This window comes from Neolamprologus multifasciatus, chromosome 18, assembly GCF_963576455.1.
Source record: "Neolamprologus multifasciatus chromosome 18, fNeoMul1.2, whole genome shotgun sequence".
In the NCBI taxonomy this organism is placed as follows: domain Eukaryota; kingdom Metazoa; phylum Chordata; class Actinopteri; order Cichliformes; family Cichlidae; genus Neolamprologus; species Neolamprologus multifasciatus.
Genome location: NC_140456.1, coordinates 16,816,507 through 16,839,431, shown reverse-complemented (window position 1 = coordinate 16,839,431; position 22,925 = coordinate 16,816,507). Strand labels below are relative to the sequence as shown.

The 22,925-nt window shown below is 39.1% G+C and overlaps 1 protein-coding gene across 4 annotated transcripts in view; it reads right to left on the bottom strand.

The window, feature by feature from the left end:
* st18 (ST18 C2H2C-type zinc finger transcription factor) overlaps positions 1-22,925 on the bottom strand; it is a 42,090-nt gene that overhangs the window by 8,212 nt on the left and 10,953 nt on the right. For all 4 annotated transcript variants that reach the window (XM_085141699.1, XM_085141698.1, XM_085141697.1 and 1 more), the window contains 11 exons: positions 14,254-14,369; positions 11,215-11,266; positions 10,326-10,356; positions 9,960-10,147; positions 5,414-6,124; positions 4,594-4,728; positions 3,591-3,681; positions 3,403-3,495; positions 2,662-2,870; positions 2,174-2,373; positions 53-298 (listed from right to left, as the gene is read on the bottom strand). In XM_085141699.1, coding sequence (XP_084997825.1) covers positions 53-298; positions 2,174-2,373; positions 2,662-2,870; positions 3,403-3,495; positions 3,591-3,681; positions 4,594-4,728; positions 5,414-6,124; positions 9,960-10,147; positions 10,326-10,356; positions 11,215-11,266; positions 14,254-14,369 — 2,072 coding nt within the window. The remainder of the gene's footprint in view (positions 1-52; positions 299-2,173; positions 2,374-2,661; positions 2,871-3,402; positions 3,496-3,590; positions 3,682-4,593; positions 4,729-5,413; positions 6,125-9,959; positions 10,148-10,325; positions 10,357-11,214; positions 11,267-14,253; positions 14,370-22,925) is intronic.

Sequence of the window (22,925 nt, the reverse complement as noted above, 5' to 3'; positions counted from 1 at the left end):
TTCTGATTTGGATAATCCAAATCTTGTTTATTTTATTTCTTTTTTTTTTTACCTCTTTGTCCTGTAAAACGCGAGCTTTGCTGAAGTTGACAGGGATGGGGCTCTCCCAGCTGTCTCTCTCACACAGCGGCTGGTAGAAGGCGGGGCTGATGAGCACACTCCCACCTTTGGCCACAGCGGACTCAGGGGGAGACAGCGGGTCGTCGGGAGGCGTCCTGCTCTGGGCTTTTACGTTTTCCTTGCACTTCTTCATGCTCAGGTCCAGGGTGCCGTTTTCATCCACCTCTATGAGCATGTCCTAAAGACAACAAAGGTGAAATGCACAAAATCTGATGTGCTACAGAAGAGTACAATGAATCGGATGTGGCTTATGAAAACAAATAAGCCAGAGGATAAAATTAAAAGGCATTCTCTAATTACAGCCACAGGAATGTAAATAAGACAGCACAATACCTCATTAATATGACAATGAGGCAATATGGCAGACTTGAACCCCAGTAACATTTCTCTGTAAACACGAAAACTGACTTGAAAAGCAGCGCAAACAAACAGTGTATTTAAATAATACATACGGTGGTTATCTCACACCAGACAAAGTACCAAACTAAGCCAGCGTTAATTCTGCTGAACACAAAAAAAAAAATATAATCACTGGTGTGTAGTTTTTCAGTGACAGCTGTGTCATCTGTTTTCTGGGACACACAACCAAGATGGCAGCTGGGGGGTGGCTGCTGGTTTTAGGTCATCATTATTATAGCAAAAATTAAAAAGCTTAATGTGGCATAAGTTTCCCCGCTGACAGATGTGTTTGTCGTTTTTGTGCTGAAACGCAATAGCATGATGACTTATGGCTGTTTTATGGTATTAAAAGTTGTACCTCATTAGATGTTAAAATCCTTTCCCATAAATGGAACCAATTATTCAATCCATATGTTTCATTAGACCCTATACATCATTATTTTTTGTAACAAAGAGAAGTGTGTGCGTGTGGGATCTTTCAAATTAATTAAAGGGGATAATTTTCATGAACACTGGATGAGGCCGTCCAGTTTAATTATCCAGCCATTTGATGGTGTGTGTACCTAATCAAAATAACATCACTGTAAAACTAAAGGATACGCAGACTTTTTGTGATTTATTTTCCCTCTAACGTCAGCTGAAGCTAAAAACAAAGACTCTAAATCTATATGTTTTTTTTCCCATATAACTGACACGTAAATACGGCCTTTAAACGTGCAAAATTATTCCGTTTTCAGCGAGCGTTTTTCTGCATTTGATATTTCAAAGCGTATAAGTTAAAGCACCAGACGACATATCACACTCTAAATATGGCCCCCTTTTTTTCAGACTTGAAAGCTGTTCTTTATTTTGTACGTCTCTCCAAGACAACTAAGCTGTAAACGAGAACAGATGATTAACTTGCTAACACTGTTTTATTCATTCAGTGGGCTGGTACCTGGTACAGGGCCACATTCTCAGCTCAACAAGCTGGGAGACAAGGATCTGTGCTGTGTAGGTGTGGAAACCTTGAATCATCTACAGTACAGTGTGCATGTATGTAACCCACAGAATGCGATCAATATTAATCATGAAGTGACTTGGAAAAAAAGTTGACTACAATGCCATATTACAGATAATGACAGCAGAAGAGATTTTGGATCTACGCTCTTCTCCAAAAAGAGTTTGGATTTTGTGTGAATTAAACTTTTGCTATGTTAACTCCTTTATCTGATGGGCTTAATCCACTCAAATGCTTTTAAAGACTATCTGGTGTAGACACACAGCCTATGCTGGATCATATAACTAAGCAAAATATCCTCTGCCATCTGCAGCGGGCAAGATGCATTCTCAGACAACAGTTCAAGGTTTTTACATGCCAGCTGATGTCGAAACAAAATACAATACCACATGTTTTATTAAAAAAAAAAAGGCGAGTAGTTGTAATTGAGGAAGAAGGCTGATTGTACTTCTTCTTTTGATGTGATTACACAAATTTTCATTTGTGTACATTAAAGCTTTATAGAGTGGAAACCTCCTTGTTTTTGTGCCACCAGAGTGCCAGGCTCTCTTTGCCAAATCCAGTCTTTTGATGTCTTCCCTTTTTATACACAAATCAGAGTTCCTTTAAAAATGACCACATTAAATACCTTTCCAAGTGGTCTAATTTGATTACCTTTGTGGAGGTTGCCAAGGGCCGGTCGGCGACAGCCTCCATGTTCTTCCGGTAGCGGGTGGAGAGGTTAAGGATGGCGGCTGTCGCTGCTGCGGCTTGGAGACCGTCTTCTTTTTTGAATTGACTCGGCGGGCTGTGTTGACCAGAGGTGGGCAGGCGGCCACCTGGAGCACCAAGGAAGCCAGGATACTGCTGAGGGGCTAAAAGACAAATAATTAGCAAATCATTTAGATATTGAGACACCAGGTGTTCAACCCAAACTTAAAAGTACCCAGAAAAAAGAGGAGATTTTTTGTTGTTGTTTTAGCATCAATCACAGATATTTAAATAAAGGGCAGTCTTTGCAAATATATACAATGTAGATCTGTGCCGTATGTAGATAGAGGTTGTAATTAGTGGCTAAAAAAAAAAGCATCCACATTTATCCAACATCCTTATTTACAAGTGTTTTTTTGTTTTTGTTTTAAAAAAAAATGTGTGAAACTTACAATCAGGGTAATGCATCATTTCTGGGTCCTGGTTGGGCCCCATCAGAGGCTGCTTGCCGAAGACTTGTGCATCAAAGCTGGCGTAATCAAAGCGAATTCTGCTGTACTTGTCCATGTCTTTTGTGAGGCTAGTTTGTAAGGCTGCTACCGGGTGAGAGAGCCTATAGTTCAGCTGGTTCATCTCGAATTTCTTTATTAGGCCGAGGGCTCTACGAGGAGGAAAACAGATGACAATAAAATGCTTTACCGTGGTAAAGAATTGCCTAGGAACTTGTGAGAAAGGTGCTTGGAAAGTTAATATAAAGCAGTAAAGAGCAGACATTGTTTTTAACCATTGAGGGATGCCAGTGCTTTTGTACACTCAGAGTCTGGGATCTGATGTGTGTTGTAGATCCACAGCCAGGTTGCCAGACTAATTAATATAGTAGGAGTGGGCATCCTGCCCATGATATATCCACAGGGAACAAAGAGTTCTGCTCTTTTATCATCTCTAATAGAGAGAAACTCACAGGGACCAGCAACCATTGCTTATGTCTGCTTGGAAAGCTCAAAATAGGCATGTTCTGCTGGGATTGCTGAATAAAAATATTCTACACCGCCCTTAACAGTAATAGTGTTTATCACTTTTTTGCATAACCTCAGTGATGTCTGTAGAACTTCAGTCCACTACAGAGCTCGCTGTAATTATTTTCCTGCATGTGACCACACTGAGAGCACTGAAAACGTCATGTGGCATAATACCTCGGTGAGCGGTCAGGTGTTTGTCTGCATTTCAGGCTCTCATCCTGAGGTTTGGAGACTTTCACTGCAGCAGCGATGGGGCAGCCTGAGAGACTGGTTGGGGAGGAAATCAAACACATTAGCCTAATACTGTAACTCATGTATAAACAGGGTGCAGAGTTTCTAATGGATTTCTCCTGTGGATGTACCTCCGGTGGGTGCTACGGTTACTGTTGACATGGCCTCTTCCTGTGCACCCAGGCGTAGGACATTTGAGGACGTTCTCGTGCATCGCCAGGACTGAGGGGATGACAAAGAACAGACAGACATGACATAAGCTCAGATAAGCAAAGATAAACATTTCTAAATTAGCAACATGCAAGACATAATCAAGCTTAAAGATTAGGATGGTAAACACACAACGTATATATATATATGCCGAGCATTTTGGAAATAAAACAAATACATTTTCCTGCATTAAGTGAAGCTTTATATAACCGGCACATTAGAGCCTACACAGCAAAGATCCTACAGAGACAGAAGAAGAAGAAAAAACACACACGCACACACAAACGGCTTTTCTCATTGTGAGGAATGCTGTAATGTGGCTGAAATGTAAATAGCTTAGTGCAAAGAGAGAGCGTAACAAGACAGCTGATTATATTCTTCAAAACAAACACGTCGTTAAAGGTCCGCTCTGTATCCTTAGAAACTTCTTTTCTGTACATATCCTCCAATTAGTTTGTTGGAGTTGTCTATTTATTTTTGAATACTGCGTTAGCTAGCCCTTTGATTTGCAAATACGGCCTCCAGTCTAAGAGCATGTGCTTTTTTGAAAAAGTTAATTACTTTTTCTGTTCCTTTTGTAACATTACTGTTTAATGTTGAATGTTTGTTGAGTTACATTGAAATGACTTAACAATCGCCAATGTGGGGGAAAAAAAAAAAAAAAGAATTCAATATTCACACATTACAACACATTACGAGAAAAAGAGGGAGGGGGAGAGAGAAAATCCTTTAAGTTTATTTGAAAAGTTTTGTGCACGTCTTTGAATTCAGCTAAATGTATAAGCAGGCCTTTCTTGTTTTGGGCTCGTGCTAAGAGGATTTCAATTACCGTCGGCTGATTGTAAAATGTAAAACTGGCCGTTTTTGTGAGTGTAAACCATCCATTACACTGTTTGCACACACAGAACCGCTTATGTGACTTACTCTCTGGGGGGACTCGGACTTTATGAGGACACCCAGACAGACTCCTGTGATGAGGGTACAGGCCGGTGGCGTGACCAGTGCCATCACAGCCAGGAGTTGGACACTTTATATCCTTTTTATCTGCCCGTGGAGAATCTGTAGAGTCAATAAAGAAAGATTTTACAATAAAGAAAGCACCATAACCACTAAGTGATGGCAAAATGAATGCAGCTACGCTGTCTTTAAGAGTAGAACTAAAGAAATAAGAGAGTCATATAATATTGTATATATTGTTCTGAATTCATATTACACAAAGGTCAAGAAACTGAAATATCATGCAAAGTCAGCCTCTCTTTTTTTCACAATACCATCTATTAATCTGTCATTTTAGTTATGGCTGCAGTTTAACGGAGAGCATTCACTTCTTAATGCCCACCCATCGAAAGATTACATCTAGGATTACACATTTAGCTGCAGTCATTTGAAGAATCAGAGGGAAACATGAGAGGTACTTTAGGAGGATTTAAGACTTATGGTCATGGTTAAATATCCAGTTGATTCCTATCAAAATCCAATATTCTGAGTAGACGCAATTCCATCAGAAAATTTTGTTCTTTTTTTATTTTAGACTGTTTATTTATTACTTCACTTGTTGCCAAAATGTTTTTAGTCTTTAAGAGGATTTCCTCCCTCTGATTACCCCACCCCCCTCAAAAAATGCTTCTTTTATTCCTTTTAATGTTTTCTGAGCGCCCAATCATCCAAATCACAAGTGGTCCATCTGATTTAAACTGGATGAAACTGGATTTTTCGTTAGATCAACCTTTTTATTTCTTATTACCTTTTCCTCCATGATAGGTGAGTCTGCCATCCATCTCCATCATTCTATGGTGCCTCCTCTCGCTGGTCATCTGCTCCATGAGGAACCGGTCCATCTCTCTGTAGGCATGGTGCAGGACCTGCCTTTGCTCTGTCTGCAGAGCTATGGCCTGCTCCAGCAGGCTCAGGTTTACCCTCCCTCGGCTCATTTCAAGGCCTCTCTCATGGAGGCCCAGAGCCCAGGCATCTAGCCGAGGCGGCCTATCTGCCTCTGCTTCCCCTTCGCTGTCCGCCTCCGTGGGGAGCAGCCTGTATCGTAAAGCTTCAGCCTGAAAAATGTTCGCTCTGCCCAGTGGACCACCTAATTCTAAGTGAGGCTCTTCTTTCATGTGCCCATTCCTGCCTGTAACATCTTCAGAGAGTCTGGAAGGACTGCAGTCTGAGCTGTTCACCTTGGCAGACAGAGCCAGAGGCTCCCACTCGGCTTCCCTCATGTCTCCATATTGACTCTGTGGCGAGGACGTACTGCTCATCCTGTCGTGACTTTGGTCTTCTTCATTATTAAGAAACTCCTCGTCATCTTCATCCATCAGAGGTTCAGATGTGTCCGGCTCACACTGTGGCGAGCCAACAGACGTAACTTCAGACCATCCAAGTGAACTGCTGGATTTTGCTGCCACATCATGGCAGCCATTTTTGTTAGTCACTCCATTGACTGTGTTTAAGTTTCCATCTAAAACAATAAGACAACACTGATTATTCGACATGTTCAAGTCTTTGCATGCTGAACTTGCTCATTTGTGACCCTTCAGTCACATAACATGATAAGAATTGTGCGCCCATGGTAATCTTCTGTAAATCCTTTTAAGGTTTTAGATTTTGTGTTACTTTTCTATGACAAATATCTTGCGAAAAACATGTTTTTATAACCATTTATGGGATTTAAAAGAGTACATGATGCACTGGAAAGATAATCACAAGGTTGTCAGATTTCCAAGCAATTCCTCAAGCATATTTTAGATAACATACATAAACCTTCATTCTGCTAGTTCAACATGAAACCCAGACATGAGGAAGACAATTGTTTTTCCACTTTGTTGTTGTTTCCAATTGGAGCAACAACCCAATATAGATTTAGGACAAGATTATGAAAGGATTTACACTGTGTTGGGTGGAAAACATCAGTTTATAATTAGTTATGTGTATTTTAAAGTGCAAGCCAAGCAGCAACATGTTGTCATCCGAAAAACCGATTTGAAAAACATAATGTACATCTTGTTTCGAGGGATAAGAGCAAGAAAAGTGAAGAGGATTCCTGCAAACAGAGAATAGAGAAAATAGATAAAAGCGACAAATCTCTGTAAGATGGTGCTGTGTGTGTGGCAGAACCTGATTTAGGAAAAGCCAGCCATACACTGCAGTCACAAAACTGACGATAATATTTGTTGGGTACAAACGGGAGCCCGCTTTGCCCACAAAAATGAGAGACTTAGTGAATTTGACCCAAACTTGCTGAAAATGTGAAATCTTTGGCTTAATTTGATTAGATAAAAAAAAAAAAGAGCCATTACAGCGCTTTAAAAAATAATAATTTTCAGGGCATTTACATGGAAAATTAATGGTTGTCAAAGTGTCAAAAGCTGAACTGAAAATAAAAAATTATCAAGCTTTTACGAGTAAATTTGACTGAAACTGTTAAATTAAAACAGGTGTTTGTGAAATATTGAAATGACATGTCCAATGTGTGATTGTGTACTGTATGCAGAGCACAGAATAGCTGCTGATACGAGCCTTTCCTGTGTTCTACATGCTATTTGCTGCCTGAATTTGTGCATGTAATATAATGAGCTTATTAAGATCTTTAATTTATTTATTTTTTGCCTCGACATATTTGCTGCTTACTGGGAAGCTGAACCACATATAATATTATTTCAGATTAAAATCAAAGGCGGGATACTGCAGTAGGAGGTAGATTCATTACGAAAAAGTTTTAACGAATAAAAGCTCTTCAACAAATTCAGATTTTTATTAAATCAAGCAAATTACTCAGTGTTTAGCTTTTGGCATTCTGTATCCTATGTGGGTGTTAAAGAAACCACATATAATGTTTCGAGTGCAGATGAATAAAATATGCACGCATGTCTTCTTATATATAATCTCTTTTTTCCGGCTTATTTTGCTGAGTGCTCTAAATAATTCAATTTGCACCGACCTTTGGCCTGCCATCTTTTTGAATAAATCCAAAAATCCCAGTCATACGCACAGAAAGCCACAAGATTGTGTGAAACCTTATGCACTGAAAGTCTGATCAGTGGAACAGACAAAGAGGGTTAGGGTTATCCCTCAAAATGCATCTGAGACAACGCTTTATTAACGCCACTGATCATATTAAGTCATGGTCAGTGATTAACAATGGAAAGCTATCATCTGGATTGATTCAACAAAATCTCTCTTGATCCTCGAAAATCATACAAACTTATGCGCTATTAAAGCTTTTTGGACTGTGAGGGGTTTTACTTTCAGTAGGCTGCAATGGAAGTCTATATCCTCTTAAGTAGCCACACATTAGAGGCCAAACCAAAAAGTAGGATTCAATAGATCGAGAAGATAGATAGAGATGGATTGTGAGAATCAGATCACACAGTCCAGAGGACGGTACAGATACAGGCATTATCAGACAGCTGCGACTCATTAATGGGAGCGACACAAAAACCTAATCCTTGCCAAAACAGCTTTAAAAAACGACAGAAATTATGTGGCACTAATGAAAAAAAAAAAAAGAAAAGCTAAATATACGATTTCCTGCATTGTTAAGTGCACATGTCTGGTTTGACATGTCTGTGCTTTTACATGCATTTTTGCTCAGGCGACATTATGGTGTGTTACTATCTGTTCCCTGCTGTGAAAAATATTTCGAAAGAGGCGTCTAAAGACAAACCCTGTTGAATGAAAAATTAAAGCCAGTTACACATATTTACATTTATGAGGCAAGCAACAAGGGTTTTGTTTTTCATCCAGATGGACTCCCAGGCCTGACACAGCCGCATACAGTCAGACAAGCACACAGACATCCACACACACACACACACACGTATATATATGCACACACACACACATACACAGCAGTGCAATGAAAAAAGGAAAGACACGGAGGAAAAAAACTTGGATCCCTCCGGTGGTTTGTGTGTTGGAACAGGTGAACAGTTTGTACTCCAGAATAGCCATTACCAGCACTCTGCAGCAGGGCTGCAGTTGGCTGGAGTTGAACACAGTGTGGCTCAACCAAACGAGAGGCTTATTTTTCTCCCTTTTTGTTAAAATGCAGATATGACCAGCTCCCTTCTGCAAAAATTCTTACTGCCTCCAGTCCACTTTTCCAATTTTTGTTTTTACCACAGGAAAATAGCCCCCACATCTGACAATCACAGCAAAATATGTTCTGAATATGTTTATCAATATTCGTGTTCTTTTGACACATTCAGATTTTGTTTAGTTTTTAAAAAAATTCTGGCTTGATTTTGTTTTGTTTTAGTGAATATCAGGTTCAAATAAGGGGAAAAAATATATAAAGCAGTCAATCAATGATAAATAGAAAAAGTATCTGGAATACACAACAACAAAAGGAAACACTGGTGATGCACAGTGAATAACTTAGATAATTGTAATGTAATATGAACCCAGGAAACAAATAAATTCCATTTCCAATGAATCCACACAATTTAGTGAGCTACTCTCCTGGTCCATTTAACTACACACATGTGTACTATAATGAGCTGTAGACATTATGCCTAATTATGTATTAGACTGTGTTAGAGGGCCTAACAAAAGCTTTTGAAAGGGACAATTACGTTTGTTGCTTAGTTACATCGTTAAAAATATACCAAATCAGTGCAGATTATAGTGGGCGAGAATGCACATGTACACCACGAGCATTGTTGCCAAAATGCACAAAATTCAATTTATTAGGAAAAAAGAAAACATTTTTGCTTGTGAGAAGGACGGCAGCATAAGTGAAAATAAACAATTTTTAACTGCTGCAGATGAAGTGTTCCTGCGGGTAAGTAAAAAAAAAAAAACAAGTAAAAGAAAAAGAAATAAAACAAAAAAAAGAGTAAAACAGCAGAACGCCAGCCAAGCAGCGGTGACAGCTCATTTGTTTTTCACAAAAGGCAACTTCAATAAAAATTTTGTAGAAAAGAATGGAGGAAGTTTAATTTAAATCAAAGTGAACTGGTGCACGCCTCCATTCAGTTTCTCATTCTATGGATTCAATTGATTTGGACTGGCTATTGAAAAAGGACAGATGAGGGGTCTGAAATTTGGCCTCATCAAAAGAGGGTGAAGCCACGCCAAAAATATCATGGCAGATCAGCTGTCAAAACTTCAATTTGTGGATGTGAGACACAACTAATGTGGACCCAGCAGTGTAGTCTTTCACTTCCACTGCACAATGACTGCGGCTGCTGGCTGATGGTAGAGGGAGGGAAATATGAATGCAACAGATGGGATTTTAAAATTCAGCGTCAATTGTTCATCAAAACAGACAAAACAACAGGACATCTGTTTACCTGCTGGAGTGTCAATGTTCCTCAGCTCTTCTTTGTCCTGTGGCGGTGCCAGGTCCTCACTCTCCTCTTCACATGCCTCGCTGGGGCTGTAGTGGCGGGGCTTCATCAGCAGGGACTTTCTCTTGTTGATGGGGGCACCCTGCACCCCTTCCTGAGCACTCCTCTTCCTCGCCATGGACCCATATGGGCTGGAGGGGAACAAGGGAATAGAGGAAAAACCCAGCAGGGTCAGCGGAGGCCTCAGTTGGCCTATTTTAAACTTCAGACTACAGTTTTTTTTTAGCAATCACATCTAAGATTTGGGAAGAACGTGCTTCCTTTCTGGCTTAAAGACGAAAATGTGCGCACACTTCATAAAATGCTTACCTGTGAGTCTCAGTGATGGAGTCAGCCAGCCCTGTGAAAAATAAAGGCCAAGAAATAACAGATAAAAAAAGTTATGTTTACATTTCCACTGCAGCAGCACAGCATCTGTCAACATGTATTTCATCTAAGGGTTTAAGGCAACTGACTACTTTTGGGCTATTAGTCACGAAATTTTACAACATACTGTAAATATTTGTTTTGTAGATAATGTTTTAGGGATGATACCACATGGGCTACCCGCGCTTTATCCAAGCTTTTAGCATAGATTTTTTACTCCCTTTTACAATGCCATCGGGTATAATCAGCGTAAGGATGTAGAAGTGGTCTCTTCATTGATCTGAAAAGCTTTTCATTCAGTCTACTCATTCTCTGGGAAACCAACAGTAGCTCATCTTTTGACAGTGTTGACAACATGATCTAAAAGGGTAAATCAATTTTCCCAGAGGCCTGCATAAATCTCATTCACAAGTTCTACCCCTACTCCCATGAAGCACGACCAATAATAACACTTTTCATGAATTTTCCCAGTTGTAGTAATAGCTCCAGCGTGAGCAGGAAGGCCTCAGAGGCCCTGAACACTTGCATAATGACATATCCAGTCTAGAGGTTTTCAATCACACAATATATACACACTCCTTAACTAATTTGAGCCAGTGTTCCAATTTAATGAAGTTATTCCCCTCTGAATAATGAAATGGCGGTGCAGTGCTCTTCAGACCGGTAAGATAATACATAAAATTGACAGTTATAAAGTTGGATTGTTGAACTGATACCCCTAGCCCATGGTGATAAGTGGAATGCGTGTGTGTGTGTGTGTGTGCGTGCATATCTGTGTATGTGTGTGTGTGCACGTATTTAAAAGCAAACTAAACCTGAAAGCTGCACTCACCTGTGTTACTGTCACATGTTTTCAAGGTTTGCTCCTCACCTTCAGAATCCATCTGCAATAAACCATTAAATGTACAGATGAGCAACTAAAAGAGACATTTTAATCCATTTAATGTGTATTAATTAAATTCTCTAAAATGACAAAAGGCTTAAATACTTAATAGATTAATGTGCATTTTTTTTGCTTTGTTTGGCAGGTAAGCAGGGTAACCAGAGCCACTGAGCCTCAAAATCTTTTTTTTTTTTTTTTTTTTTTTTTGGGGGGGGGGGGGGGGGGGGGGGGCAACATCACAAAGAGCTCTAAAAACACCAGTAATATGCAAACACATAAAGTATAATGCCAGGAAAAAAAGTTTCAAAGGTGAGTAAAAATGTAATGACACTAAATAATGACATTAAAGTACGGACAGCACCTCAGAGAGTGTGTTTAGACAAAAATAGTTGCTAAAATCCATCCACTCTCGCTGGCTGTTGCTTGTGGGTCCCAAATAAAACCTATTAAACATAATTATTCCAGGCTGATGGTGGCGTATAGTGGTCACAGGCCAGTGAAATCTGTGAGTCATAGGATATGCTGTTACTTTTCCCTGGTAATGGGAAACATGACTCCTCTCTCTCGTTTGCTGTTGTGATTGAAGGCACTGACCTGTCATACATTTATAATAGGGGAGCAGGTGTGGCAGTGATGGACCTTAATTTCCTTTAATAAACCTTTTATGTGCCACACTCTTAATGCCACGCCGGGCCCTCAGAGGTCCTGCTCATAATAGGTTCATTACTTTTGATTACTAGAGCCTATTGAGACAAACAACTCCCAAACACTATAGATTACATTCTGTAAAAATGAATGTACCTCATTAGTTTGTAACACTTTTCCACACAGACATGCTTTAACATTTTGTATAAATGTGCTGCTCTGAAGGCAAAATGTTGGTCTTGCATCACGCAACCTGAGATTATAACATGGACATTAATCAAAGTTCAAATGATGTTATCAGTGCACTGAAATATCACAGCTGACTCATAATGTTACCAGATTGTTTTTTCCCCCCTTTCTTTATGTGACATTTTAGATGTGCCTATCTTATGTAAATATTTACATAACTTTCTTATATTATTTTATAGTATCTACATTTTCTCTGATCAGTCAAGAGTATTGTGTGTTATGTACGTGAAGTAAGCAAGCTTCATGACATTAATGATTATATTAACAGGAATAATAAGAATAATAGATGGTAAGTATTGTAAGCCTAACCAGTAAAAACAATTTTGATATAAATAGTTTTAGTGGCTGTTTTGTATATTTAACTAGAGCTTCTTTTTCAATCAATCAGTTTCACGTATAGAAGTCTGAGTCTGACAAGAAACCTTTCTGTTTGTGAGCGCTGCTCCGAAATGGAGACACGCAGGCATTTCTGACGCACTGTTAGCAGTCGTCGTGACACAGTACAGTTTGTATCAAATCCATATAACAAGGAGTGACACGTAACAATAAAACAAGGAAGGCCTTGTTAGGTATCTGTGGTTTCCTAACAGGTATTCCTGGCATGGCAACAACATGGGTAAACATGTGATGTGGAGTGTTTACAAAAGCAGAACAAATAGATACAATCAGGGTCAAATGGGAGCTTTTATTGACATCCCCTAAACAATCTGGCTAAAATCATTATATAAGTTACCTTTTCATTTTTTTTCTCCTATTACAGTTCTTCTCGTTAGTGGATTATACATTTTACAGGGTGACTTGTGATGGTGTACAGGGTAATAATAATAATCTATATCAAACCTCCACATATGGCATTTATAAACAACATTTTGCACATTTATGTAATTTATCATTTATATTTGTTAGGAAGTACAGCCCCAAACCCTCTACGCTCATAAAGACAGGCGGGTGTAATAATGTCTTGTCTGTACTGAGAGGAAAAGTCACAATTGTTCACAAACATCTTGTGTTAACAAACATAGACTGTCCTTAAAAATGTTAAAGGGACAGGTTAATATAAAATTTTACCGTTGGAATTTAAAATATGCATATTTTTACTGTATAATATTCTAATTCTAACATATTAACCACCGTAATTATCTGCTAAAAATCAAATTAATTGGCGGCGGTCAGTGATATTCAGCCAAACCAAGTTAAATAAATATAATTTGTTTAAGTTATTCTGCTGAACTTAAATTCATGAAAAAATCCACTTTGTAAAAATTGTAAAGTAGGTGGTGAGACTTTTTTTTTTTTCAGATTTTGAAGGTGTGCAAGTCAGAAAAAGTTTAGATCACTGATCTAAATCTAAAAATCAAAATCTATAAAGAAAGATAAATATATAGAGAGTTATATCACACACACAAACACACACACACACACACATATATATTTTTCTTTCTTTTTTTAATTTCTTCCAACTGTGCACACAATATAGAGGAATAAATGGGGTTGCTGTAAATGCACTCAAATTAGAACAGAATACAGGAAAGAATAACGACAACAGTAAATTTTAAAGCTTAATAAGCTTTTTCTGTATTTATACTTTGTCTATACGAAGTCACTGATTTATCTTTACTGATATATTTGTGAGTTCCACACCTACACATTAAAAAGCAGCACAAAAAGGAAAAGAGTAAGTGATCAACATTTTGCATAATTTAATGTTGGTGAAACACTAGTGTGTCTTTAAAGTCCTTGCATTGAAATAGTGCTGAGTAAATCTCTCTCTAAACTTTCTACTAGGCTACAAATCCAGTTGAGACAACCTGACATATAAAAGGCAATCATCACTTAACAAAAAGCGGATTCAGCAATAGCCTGTAAAGAGTATAGTATCTGCCAGCCACCCACAGCCCTGCATAAGTAAAAACCAATCTCACTTTATGATCACTGTGGTCAAAGGGGCAGTGGCACTCCACCACTTAGCATGCTACTTATCCAAAACACTGTTACACAAGCATTTATCCCTTTCTGTCCCTAACAAAACTTATTTTTTACTTTGTGTTTACACTCTAGGCTCTGTCTGTGCCATGTCTGCGACAGATTATTTACCTTTGATTGTAGTTTCCCAAGCGCTCTGTAGACTAAGATGCCAGATCCACACTGTTCACCCTGGTTGACGATTTCACGCTTGTTATCTTTCAGGAAATGATCATGTAATTCATTATCTATGAAGAAAAAATAAAAAAGACATAAGTACAAGTTTAAAATCTTACCTCACAATCTGTAACTTTTTCATATATCTCAAAACCAACTTTTGGAGGGTTTGTATTCATACATTTTTAAATTGTTGTGTGAACATGAACATGTATTCAGAAAACAGGTGGAAAGAGCATATTAACATATCGCATGGAATAAGGAACACGATGCAAATTGATTGCTTGACAGGGATCAAATTGCTTGCTTCTAATTAATACAAAACATCCAAGAGGGAAAACAAGGATGAACACAATGAGTGCATTAAGCCTCTTCACTTCACAGATCTTATTATGGAATTATTTATTTCTGTTAGCTTTGAAAAAAAGAAAAAAACCATCTTCTTAATTATAGCTCACAGAGCGTTTCCCCGGAAAAACAAAACTGGGGGGAAAAGTAGGGGGGTGGGGGTTATTCACTCAGTTTCATTAGCATATGAAAAAAGACTCACTACTATTCGGGCTTGTTCGTCATCTGCTGAATCATATTTATGCCCCCCGCACACGCACACACACACACACACACACACACACACACACACACACCCCAAGTCCAACATAAATAATGCTTCTCAGAGGATGGTTTCCCTGCGTCTAGGGCAGATTTCTCAGGGGGAAGGAGGCAGCCTGATGCTGAGGGTCCATGAGATTTTCTATGTGTTAATCTGGCTGCTAGCTGTCCTTGAGCCCAGCCCATTCCCCCCTAACCCCATCTGCTAGCATTCCCACCACAGAGGAGAGAATGGGCTGCGACTGGGGATAGAAAAAGAGAGAGACCTTCCCAGTCCAGCAATCATGAATAACCATTGCCTCGCACCATTATCAGAGAGGCTGGATCCAAGCTGAGATGGTGGAGAGCAAATGTCTGTAAAACACCCCAACACTCCTGACGTTACTCAAACCGCACTCTCGCATTTTGTTGTAAGTGATGCTATTATTATTATTTTCAAATAATGCCTTATTAATACTGTGCAGCTGCTGTGGATATTCATCACTGACCTTGAGTCTTTGTGTCCCCTTGTTCCCAGCTTATCCGTGCACTTGGGACGCTCTCGTGTAATTAACGCAGACATTATTGTGATGGAGTAAAAAAAAAAAAAAAAACTCTGAGCAGATACCTCATCTTGAAACCAATAAAGCGGGCCAGAGTAGCAAAGTAAGATTCTGGAGACCATAAAATTAATTACATTATTTACATTTCCTTTAGATAGGGGGGTACAGGCGAGATGATAGAGGCAAATGAGATTACACAAAATAAGATTTCAAAATGTCAGTGCTGCACACTCAACCAACCAACTGTTATGATTAGATTACTCTTTTAATATAATTACTGTCTAAGGCTGTGCGTGTGTAGAAACAATGCATACATAAAACACAGGAGCAGCGTCTTAACTGATTCCCATCCTTTTCTCCGCGAGTCTTTTTCTCTTAACCTTTCTTCAACAGTATCATTTTGAATTATAGGGAACGGATGGGTGCTCTGTGCAAGGTCACTGTCTGGTGTGTACTCCCCCCCCTCCTCCCATCGCTCCCTGTTTTTGTTTCCTCCTCCAGAAGCACACTGAGTGAAGGGTTAAAACTGGAATGGATTTAATTATGGAATGAATGGAATTATAATGCGCCTGCAGCAAGTTTTCCTCCTTATTTATTAAAGCAGCTGATGGGCCAGGTTTGATGAGCCACTTCTGGCATAATTGAGTCATCACACAAAGAGGGTTCCTCGCATTCAGAGTGGTTTTATCAGCAGCAAACAGACCTGATTACTGGCAATTACACTCTGATCTAGGGGAAGGAGAAAAAAAGGGTAAATGTGCGGGGTAACTTCTGTGTTTATAGTTTACCCCGGGAATAATTTTCACATTAATTTTACATGCTAAGTGTTTTCTGTTTGTGTATAATAAAGAGTGAACGGCAGGCGATAGCACCTTTTACTTTCATATTTTCTTGTAATGAATTTCTGCGAGGAAATTGTGAACTGATCTCAGTTTATACTGACCCTATAGGAGGTTTGAGAACCAGCCAAACATACAGCCTGCCTAGCTGAAGCTAAAGGGTGAGCTACCTGCTTGGAAAGTGATCCCATCATCTCTGTAGAAGCAGGTAAAACTGTATGCACAGCTAAAATGACAGATTTTGTTGTTGTTGTTTTTTAATTATGTCAGATGGAAAATGGATAAACTTCTGTTCAAAGCGACTTTTTATGTCTTTTTGAGAGATTTCCATGAACACAAGAAAAAATATGTAATTTAGAAGGTGAAGTGATCATAATTTTTAGAAGTGCAATTTATAGGTTTTTTTTTTTAACATTTCACAATGTCTAATTGTCAGTTACCTTCATGGTAAAATTGACAGTTTATCAACACTTCACGGCGCTGGCAGATTTGCTCTGTTCATAATATTATTACATATTTTCACCTGAATCTAGGGACAAAAGAGGATGAACAGTCTTGCATTTCCCCTTATATAAACAAAAAACTATTTTGCACAACTCTACTTTAAGAGCTCAGAAAAATAAAAGTATTAAGCTTTTTTACATGTGCAGTATGTATGTGCAAAAAAATACTGTATCTTAAAAAAGAAAGAATCTGCCAGCAATTTATGAGCATTCCTCTGTGTAATGGAGGTTTCTGGATTCATGCAGACACAGTCAAAATCTTGAAGTCAACTGCGATTTCAGATATAACAGCCTCACAGCTACCCTGACGGCCAAGCAAAGTGTTTGTGCCTTTTGCCAAAGAGTACTTTTATAGAGAAGCGTATTGGCATCTTATCACTTCTCCAAGACAGAGATGCTTCAATAAAAGAACATAGCTCACAGAATTCTTAACAGACAATTAGGAGCCTGGCTAGCCACTAACGCTTCAATGATTTGTTATGATGGCATAACTACAGGGGAAACTTGTTATTGGACAGAGTTAGCAAGAGTCCCATAAAAGAGTCAGATGGTGACACCTTTGCCGAGGTGATTTATGAATCTTGTAATCGCTTTCCAAAGTCATCCCAAAGCCTTCCCTCTAAATTGAGTTCATCTGGAGCCGGACCACACAGAGGCACCAAGTCCAGATTGTTTCTTCTGACATCAAAGAGCCAATTTCTGTTTTTGACCAAATTTCTGCTGCTTTTAGTTCCCTTATCGTATGAAAGGCTAGATGATATGCTATTTTATTTGTGAATTTCAATCCAATTACGGACACCAAAATATTGAGACAAATAAAATTAGTATCTCCTTTCACTGCACTATCCATCAATAGGATAATAAATGGAGCGGCAAACAATTCATCCATTGGCAACTCTCCAGCCTGCCAAACCGCTCTCATGTTAGTTTGAATCTTTGAATTCTGTCATGTACATGGTTTTTCAAACCTGTCTAATTTGGGGACAGGTGTTTGGGGAGAGAGAAGTTCCAGCCCCGATGTAACAATGAGCAGAGTAATCCTGCTCATTGTTCCTGCCCAAGGAGCCCCTTTCATGAAGGAGGTTGCATGAATGCTACCAGGTGGTCTGCAATTTGGAGAAACGTAGTAACCGTTCCAGCTAATCCCCCGTCACAAAAGGCAGGTCTCCGGCGCTCTGGGCCTCTCCGGGGCAGAGGGAAAAGTTTACCTTGAACACATAGTGTCTGAAAGGAGTCAGGACTCGAGCAGTGATTCCTAATCAGATTGCGCTCAAGTGAACAGCTCGCATGGCAGCTGTAGTTTTCCCAGGGTTAATTACCTTTCACTGCTCTCTCTAAATGAGTCAGCTGTTCCTGTCATTAAACAACTCCACTCTATCTCTGCTCCTCTGTCCTCCTCACACATGTGCACAAGTGCACACGGGTGTGCACGGTCACGCTCACAGACTACCTGCGCCACACGCACCGGACATGCCCCTTTGTTTTTCTTACCCATTATATTTAATGCATTGTGTACGGTGATCAAAGAGTGTTAAAACATTATTTAGATATTAAAGTGACTTTGGTCAAACTGCAAGTCAGTCGTGGCCACCGAAATGGAGGTTGCTGTATTTGTATTTATGCTATGGATGTTTATGCAGATAGAAGGCAGTAGTCCCAACACACCTCCCCTACCCTGCTGAGGAAAAATAAGACCAATCTGTCAAGGTCTTATTCTAAACAGACCCTTTAGTATTAATTGAGCACATATAGGAAGCAAACATGGTCACATATGCGCACACACAAACACGAGCATACGTACATACACAGAAACATGCGGATACACATACATGCACACACAGAGACAGAGTCCAGCTCTGTAATAGTTGTGCTGTCATCAATTCTGAACAATCTGTCTACTCACTGGGCTCAGTGGCTCAGGATGTTGGGGGAGTTTTAAGTGATTTTTGCCACTGTATGGTAAAATCCCTCGGCCACCTGGATTACAAACTCTAGTCCTTTAACTCATGCCAGTATAAATCCGTGTTAACTCGGATTTACCTCTGGCATATGAATTCTCAATCTGCGTAAGCTTTGTTTGGAATGAGTCGAACATAAGTATTTCATGCAGTAAGGATGCCCAGTGGTGAATTCCTATTTCTGTGAAACACACACTGGACACAGTTCAGGACTAAATCAGTCATCAGAACAACTAGAAAAGCCTGAAGCAGTGCTTTAGTACGGTCAAAAGGTAAGACCCGTATGGCCGCTCGCATCCAGGTGGAAGTGTGCAGTGCTGCACTGTGAAATCCACATAACCATGGTGAGAGATATAAACTCAGAGCTGTACACTGTGGTCAAGAGTTTAATCAGATTCCTCACTCCAAGCTTTTGCTTTGCTTATTGTCAGGCATTATTTGCTCAGTTGTTCAAACACAAGTCCTGGTCTGCTACCAAAGCGATCATGATAAAATAAAATATGGCATGAGCAGCCTGGAGGATCTAAATTAAGTATTATCCAATATCCATACAATCTCTCGCACTCACACACACACACAGACTTCTGGGATAGCAGAGTTAAGCCAGACTATTTTGTACTTAAAAGGTTAGCAGGGCTGTTTTGTGAGTTTGATCCACGCTTGCCAAATCAGCAGATGGTCCATGAATATGATTATATGCATCAATAAAAGGAGTAATCTTTAACAAAATGTAAATTTGACTTAAGTCCAGGGTTTAATATACAAGATGGACTTTCACCCACTTCCCAGCCTGACAGAAGAGCACGATAAGCTAATGCACTTCAAATTTTGTATTACAGCAGCCACTACTGACGCTGCCTGCTACTATTGTGAAGATCAAAATAAGGAGTCGGAGGAAAGGTAAACGATATCTGCACGGCGCTCAGATGTGCGTGTTTGCACTGAAACGTCCGTTCACTTTGAACGAGCTAAGCAGTAAAGCAGTCGATACAAACCGAGCCTCTCTCGTGCTGTCCTGCCTCTTTTTTTTTTACGTTAAACATTCAATGCATTTTAGGCAAAACCGAGCAAAACAACAACATTAAGATATCTGACCATCGCAAAAATAAATAAACCATTATATGTATAAACATCTCTATTTTTTTTTCGTGAATAACAACCAAGTCATGGCTCCGATGTAAACTAACATAAAGTTCAAGCAGCCTTGTGGCGTATGGAAAGAGACGAAAAAAAAAGTTTGAGCAGGAATTGAGAAGTTAAGAATGGTGAAGTGAAATGTGGTGATCTTACTCTGAGCCACATAAAACAGCATCACTGTTATTGACCCGGCCATGAATCTACTTATCTGAGCCCGAGGCTTACACAGCACATCGCATCCTCACACAGCCACAATCACTTGTCTTCTGCATCTAAATGCACTCGTGTTAACATGTCCGACAGGGCAGAATCGCGAGCTCGACTTACCATGCCCCTTTAGCCTTTGTTTTGCATCTCCCGGGGACATCGGGGAGGTAGACGGAGCAGAAGGATACCGAGGTGGGGTACAGGGTAGTCCAGAGTCTCGCTGCTGAGGAGAGTGTGTTTGGTTGGGGTTTGTGTGTATGTGTGTGTGTGTTGTGTGTGCGTGCGTGTGTGCAGGGACACTGTGATATTCACCCGAAACGCTAAGCTTTTTTTCCCCCTCTTTTTTTTTGTAGCCTTTGTGTCATTCACTTAACAACCAATCTCATTAGCTGCTGGGCTACAATGGTCTGAATTATTTTTTGTATAAATACACCACATGGTGATCTTCAAGGTAAGACCTCTGAAGGTCTTTTTTTTAAACCAAAGAAAGGTAGGTAGCCCATCAATAAACAAATAAATAAATACAAAAATATATAAAATAATTAATAAAATGGGAAAAAAAGGATAATAAAAATAAACTGAAATAATTAAACGCAAGAGTCATTTAGAGTGGTTTTACTGTAACAAAAGTGAATGATGATACTTGACGGTATACATACAGTATGCATTAGAATTTGTGCTCCAACTTAAAGGGGGAAAAAAACCTTAAGAGGACCGTCTAGATTAATTATATGACCATAGTTGAATTAAAAAGAAATAGATGTCTTAAAACTGGGTACAGCTTTAGTTATTTAACACTTCGCTTGCTGGTGTGTTGTTGCCGAACCCTGAATGCATATAAAATGTAACTATTGTAAGTACTTGAAGTCATGACAGCTGTCTATAAGCATCAGGGACATGTCTATTGGCCAACTTGACCCTTGTTAGAAAACAAAACAAATACAAAAAAGAGAATACTGCAGCCTGGGACTGCCGAGCCGGGTCACTGGAGATTTTCCAGACAAACGCCGCACAGGGGAGGGGAGGGGAGGGGAGGAAGAATAAAAAGGACAGGCTCAGAATCTCATTTTAACAGACCGCACACAATCTGGGCTCCCACAGAACTATCTCTGCCTGACCGCTTTCTATTTATCCCTTATCAGTGTTTACCAACCGCTAGTTTTCTTTCATTCACACTGTGAGGCAGTTCTCTTACTATCAGTCAACAGCTGACACCGTGGAACAGCCTCAAAGGCAAGAGGAAGGGATCAAAACTAAACCAAAGCTGTTTAAACAATACAACAGAGGAAATAAATTCATAAATCCTAATTCTTCCCAACCCACAAGGGTATAAGCAGATCCTTTATAGTTAGGCCAACAAACAAAACCACAGCCAATGAGGTACATTACAATCAAGGTAAATTCTGAAATATATTTAGAAGGGGAAAAAAAAGAAGGAAAGAAAGGCATTTTTAAAAAATCCCATGTAGTAATAATTGGGAACATTTCATAGTCTTGCCCCTGTCAGGCAAATATATGTATTCACTTAAACCTCCTTTTTTTTCTCTTGTCTTTTATTGTCTTTTCAGGAAAATCCCACCTGATTCAACATTAACATTTTTAGATCATTTTATTGTATGCTTCCAACAAGCTTAAAAACATGTGTGACATTATAAGCAGCTCCAAATATTTTATTAAGATTTGGAATAAATGCCCAGTTACAGTGCTTTGGTTAGAATCATTCCACTTTTAAAGCACCAATCAGTAAAAATACAGCTCAAACCTGTTTTAATTTATATAACATAAATTGCCTTTATCAGTAATTATGCACAACTTATTAAATATTATAATATTTACTTTATTACTGGCTCAATTTGAATCAATGCAATATCACCTCTTTTAATTTAAGGGACATATTTCCACTGTGACAAATTGTGGCTTTTTACATTTATAAAAGAGCATATTTAAACAGTACTTTCAGACTGCAGGCAAATTATATTCAAATGTTCAGAGAAATAAATAATAATATTGAAAGGTACTGTTAACACTGTTGCTTTACATTTTTCTCCAGCAGGACAAACAAACATCACTGTTTTTTTTCTGGAATACTCTTCAAAAGTTAAGTAATTAATTACATTTATCCTTTCACCAGCTGCTCAACAGCAGATGGATCATTTCTGAGACCTTGTTGAATTAAATCCACATAATTCATTTTCCTGGATTAACTAACTGAAAGTTTGAGCAGTGGAAAAACAGGTAACACATTGTGTATTTGTCTGAAATACATTTTATACTTGACAATGTGAAGACCCGACGGCAATTCGTTTATAATTAAGACAAGCTCTTCGTGGTTTTTTTTTAAAGGAGGCCAGAAGTTAAATAACATTCATTTAGTTGTGTGCTAAATACATGAAAATAGGTACAAACCAAATTTGCCATCACGGTCATTTAAAGTGTATTTCAGCTATGTGAATGGGTTTGTGAATCCAGTTTTGTTGAGCAGCAGGTACCATGGACAGTTCCTGGAGGCAAACAGAGGTTACGTTAATGTGTTGTGTAGCAACTAACTTCCCTGTGCTTTGAAGAGGAGGGTGTGGAGCAGAGAGGAATAATGCCTCTTACTTATCACTGCTTTAGCACACAGCCCTACCACAGGCTCTGCTGCTTTTATAATTAAAACAAAGTGTGGAGGTGCAACTTTGTAACTTCGTTCTCCTCATATGTTTTAATCTCTGTATAACAGGGCAAACTTTTCAAAGGATTACTCAGATGTGTTACACAATACTGTATCATCTGATGTCTTTTTCATGTTTATTAAGAGATGAGTGTTGACTGTCATGAGATGATGACAAA